The sequence below is a fragment of the Galeopterus variegatus genome, unplaced genomic scaffold (genome assembly GCF_000696425.1).
Source record: "Galeopterus variegatus unplaced genomic scaffold, G_variegatus-3.0.2 Scaffold8228, whole genome shotgun sequence".
In the NCBI taxonomy this organism is placed as follows: domain Eukaryota; kingdom Metazoa; phylum Chordata; class Mammalia; order Dermoptera; family Cynocephalidae; genus Galeopterus; species Galeopterus variegatus.
The window spans coordinates 74,919-79,548 of record NW_007734339.1 but is presented as its reverse complement, the minus strand read 5'-3'; the positions used below and the strand labels follow the sequence as shown (position 1 = coordinate 79,548).

Genomic DNA, 4,630 nt, shown 5'->3' with positions numbered 1-4,630 from the left:
CAAGAAAAGGAACTCTTATGATAAAGAAGAAACTCTTGCCACTGACATTCAAATGATTAAAGGACTGGGTCCGAGATGGTATGAGGCACATTCCTGTGGATTATGTTAGCTGACATATGAAAAAATAAAATTCCTCATTTCTCACATGGAAAAGATCTATGATGAATGATTCACAGTACAGCCATGCTATTGATGCTCTGACAAGACCAGTGGCTATCTCTGACAGGTTAGACACCATGAGGGTACACAGGTACACAAACAAAGGAGACGATGGAGAAAGGGACACTGCCTTTGCTTGATCATGGGCCCAGAGTGTTATGGCAGCAGTCACCACACCTGTTCAACCAGCCCGTGAGTGTGACACTTGCCAACAAAGCAAATAAACTGTTCCTTACTCCAGGTATACTGCTATACCTAAGAGAAACTGGCTCTGCCCACCACTGGGCAGGTGTTTGCACTGGCCCACTGCCCACTTACCAAGACAAAAATTCTTCGGCTGTTGACAGTTATGCAAGTTATAAGGTTGCTCTCCTGGCAATAAAGGCAGCCACTTCAGAATCCACAATTGATGTTTTCCTCAAGAAGTTGTTCAGAGAAATGTCCAGTGCCTCTGATCCCAAGACTGGGTCATGATCTGATTATAAAAACGACCTTCCACTTTTCCTATCAACTTCAAGCACTGAAGGGTGAAAGGGTGGAATGGTCTCCTCATTTCCCAGCTCAGGACCCTCACTAACCCCTTACTTTTTACTAAATGACCTACAGCCCTATTGTAAGCATTTATCTTCTCAATAGTCATGTCCCTTATTGTGCTGTGTCCACATCACAAGTTTCATGGTGAACAAAACCAATGGGTGTGTTAAGATGATGGAGTACAGATAACAGACTAGTCAACATATGGCCTAACTCCCCAGGTATACATGTAATTTGGCCATGCTCAATGTTATGGGGCCTGATGGAATACAAATAAGATGGCCTGAGCCTTTCATTTTCACATCATAAGTGGGGAAGCAGAAAAGCTCCTTTACTGACTGGACTTGGACACAGAAAACAAAGTTCACTGGGAAGAACCCTATAATAATTTTTTTTCCCCAAACTTAAAATTTTTCCTTTAATACAAACTTGTGCATTGTTTGTAAATTTGTCTTTTAAGACAGTGAGTGGAGGACAGTTTTGAAAAGCTAAAGTGATAAAACGTACTCAATTACTTGAGAAAAAAAAGAAGCTAGTTGAATAGTATTACATACAAATTTTAAATATTGTTCAAAAGGATTTCAAATACTGAAGAGTTTCAAATGGAAGATTTTATTCACATGTTAGCTGTCTTTTTAACATATACACACACTGACACACTCTTATTGGCCTGCGTGGAACAAGGGTTGTCTATCCTAAAGAAAAATTAAAAATTAAAAAATATATTAACTTTTCATTATTATAGGCAATTACATCAACATCACTTACAGAGCTATTACTGATCCTGTCCAAGGAAGCAGCATGGTTTAGGTGAGGAAACTGGAGGGTAATTCAACAGTGACATACTGAGATCTCAACATGAGAAAGCTGACAAAACATGGATTTTTGCTGTGAAATTTCTCTGCAAAATATGGAGAAAAGTCTGTCAATGGGCAGTATATAAGAGAAGGTGTTTAACTTTTGCTGTTAATTCTCCTCACAGTATTGTGCAGAGAAATCAAGAAAATTGTTTAGTCCTTCTCTGGGACCAGTTTCAGAACTTTTCCAATTGCAATCGTCTTACCCTCATCTCTTAAAGTAAAACGACCCATCTGAGGAAAATCTTTAAATGTCTCGAGGCAGATTGTTCCTGCTGTCCTTAAACGAGCAATGCATACTTGATCTTGTTTCACGAAGCGGGGTCTTGTCTTACTTTTTTCTCCCGATTTCTTATCTACCAAGGAAATTAAGGCTGTTATCTCAACTTCCTCGATACAAGTATGAATGTGCAGCACCGCATTATAACCTGGGCAGATGATGGATTTGTGCTCAATAATCACTATCTGGACATCAAACGTACGTCCAGAATGGCAAAGATTACTTGGGTCACAGAGTATGAATCCTGGAAGAATCTCTTCTTCTTCAATTCCCTTCAGTCTGATTTTGAGATTTTCACCTGGAGCTACAAAATCAGTTTCCGTATCATCAGATAGTATTCCAAGAACTTCCACATTGTGCTTGTTTGGCATCATCACAAGCTGCTGGCCTTTAAAAATGGATCCTGATTCCAGCTTTCCCAGGACTACAGTGCCCATATCCTTGTACTTATCCACAATTGGCAGCCTAATTGGTCCATCAATTGATCTGCTGAAGTTTGGCAAGTTATCCAAATACGGAATAAATGGTAATCCAGTGTACCAAGGGCAGAAATCTGATTGCTCTTTAATATTTGCTCCCGTCAGTCCTGAGCAGGGCATAAAGTGAATGTCCTTTTTTGGACTGAAGCCAACTTTTTTCAAAAAGGGCACCAGTTTTTCTTTACATTCTTCATATCTCTCGCTGCTCCAATTTACCGTGGGATCATCCATCTTATTAATAAGCACTATTAAATATTTTACCCCTGCTGTTTTTGCCAACATCGCATGTTCTCTTGTCTGTCCACCTTTTTCAAATCCAGTTTCAAACTCTCCTTTCCTGGCAGAAATTACCAGCACAGCCAAATCAGCTTGAGAAGCACCACCAATCATATTTGGGACAAAACTCTTGTGGCCAGGGGCATCTAAAATTGTGAAATGCTTCTTTTCTGTTTCAAAATAGGCACGACCCACTTCTACTGTTTTACCCTTGTCTCGTTCTTCCTGGTTTGTATCTAAGGCCCAGGACAAATACCAAGTTTCTCTGTTTTTCTCCTTAGCTTCTCTTTCATATTTCTCAAGTGTTCTTTTGTCAACCATTCCAGTCAAAAACATTATTTGTCCTCCGATGGTTGACTTGCCAGCATCTACGTGCCCAATGAATACCACATTCACGTGTTCTTTTTTAGGAGCACCTGAGGGTATGACCACAGATTTCGATTTTCTCATTTCCTCTTTCTCCTCCATCATTTCCTGACCACTTTCTTCTGGGGGCCCTGAATCTCCCAAGGAACCACCCCCAGGCTCGGCTTCACTCACTTCTTCACTGTGCTCCCATGATTCTTCTAGAACCATATCCACCTCTCCATTTTCTACAACAGGTTCTGAAAGTTCCATGGTAAAGTCTGCATTGGAACCTTCACACAACACTAAAGGTTTCTCTTTGGAAGGTTCCACAGGTGCCCCCCATCCCAGCCTTTTACCTTGAGGGTCTCCCGCGCCGGTGCAGGTTTCATCGTTGCTGGCGGAGCCGGCCAGGGAGGTGGGCGACGGGGTCGGGCCCCGCAGGAAGGACGGCACGAACTCCGCTGCATGTACGTTAGGCACGAAGGGTTTGGCGTTGACGTTGAGCTGACGGCTGAAGGCTGAGCTGAGCTGCTCACGCTGGCCCTCGGCCACCGCCGAGGAGACTCCGTCCCCGCTTGGGGCCGAACCGGGGGCTTCCATGTCCACCTGGTCCCAGCAGTCGGGAGCCGAATCGCTGCTGCTGCTGCCCGGATCCATGGTCTTAAGACCCGATGTGCGGCGGGGAGGGAGCGGGGTCAATAGGCCAGACAGAGCGGGCTACGCCAGCGGGGGTGAGGCGGCAAGAGCCGAGGGCTAAGGGGAAGCGACAGAAACCTTAGCGGCGCCGCGGAGGCTGCCAAGTGCAGATGCTGCATTCGCAACGGCGGCGGCGGCAGCAGATATGGCGGCTCAACACTCTCCTCCTGTGTGTGAGCGGATCTCCTCCCCCAAACCCAACCACTTCCGACTCCTCCACCCCGGACCCAACGCCTGGCGTGGATTGACCCCTCGATGCCATCCGTACGCTGCTCGGCCTCCTTACTTCTCAGCCCCGGACTCGTCCAGAAATACAATTTTTAAAACGAAAATGCCCATTCATTTTTGTTCACGAGATCTGGGAGACCAATTTGGCTATAATCTAATGATTAAACCTAGACAGGCATACCTGATTTACAATTCTACTCAAACATTCAAGTAAAGATGAAAATTCCTATTGAACAAATGAGAGGCAGAATATGGGTTAATTACCTAGAAATCCAGCAGCTGAAGGGAGAAATAAATACCGATGAGGAAGGGATTCATGAAATACATGAAAATGTAGCTGAACTTAGTAAATGCCACTTAAGATCACTCATTAATTTGAAATCCAGAGGTCTTTTGCTTTTCCCTTTTCCGTAAGCCTGGAACTTCTGCTGATGGTTTATACGGTGTAAGGATGGGATTACAACTTCTTTTCATGTTAAGCACCCTGGCTGTCCACATGGAGAGAATATCCAAGGAGAGCCTTGTCCAAAGAAGCTTCTAGTCACTTCATATTCAGGTGCCTGGACAATGGCTAGCCTGCCATTCTGTGGTGAATCACATACATAAACACTGGACTCAGATCACTTGTGTTTTTCCAACCAACTGTATTCCGGGTGTATCTGCCCTACTCACCAGCACCTCCCCAGAGTATACTCTGGGTTCATAGGCCATGAGTTTTCCTGCCTAATTCTGGGGGCTTGGAACTCTACTCTCTGCTGCTGCTGTTTGCTCTA

The 4,630-nt window shown here is 44.3% G+C and overlaps 1 protein-coding gene across 1 annotated transcript; it reads right to left on the bottom strand.

Annotated features, from left to right (window-relative positions):
- Nucleotides 1-988: 988 nt before the first annotated feature.
- On the bottom strand, nt 989-3,826 carry GSPT2 (G1 to S phase transition 2). Its single transcript, XM_008592714.1, has one exon. The coding sequence runs from the start codon at nt 3,588-3,590 to the stop codon at nt 1,704-1,706; it is 1,887 nt and encodes a 628-aa protein (XP_008590936.1). The 5' UTR covers nt 3,591-3,826; the 3' UTR covers nt 989-1,703.
- Between the last annotated feature and the right edge of the window lie 804 nt (nt 3,827-4,630).

What these genes read in the sequence shown, in the direction of transcription:
- GSPT2 (XM_008592714.1), bottom strand. Translation starts at nt 3,590, where the DNA reads ATGGATCCGGGCAGCAGCAGCAGCGATTCGGCTCCCGACTGCTGGGAC.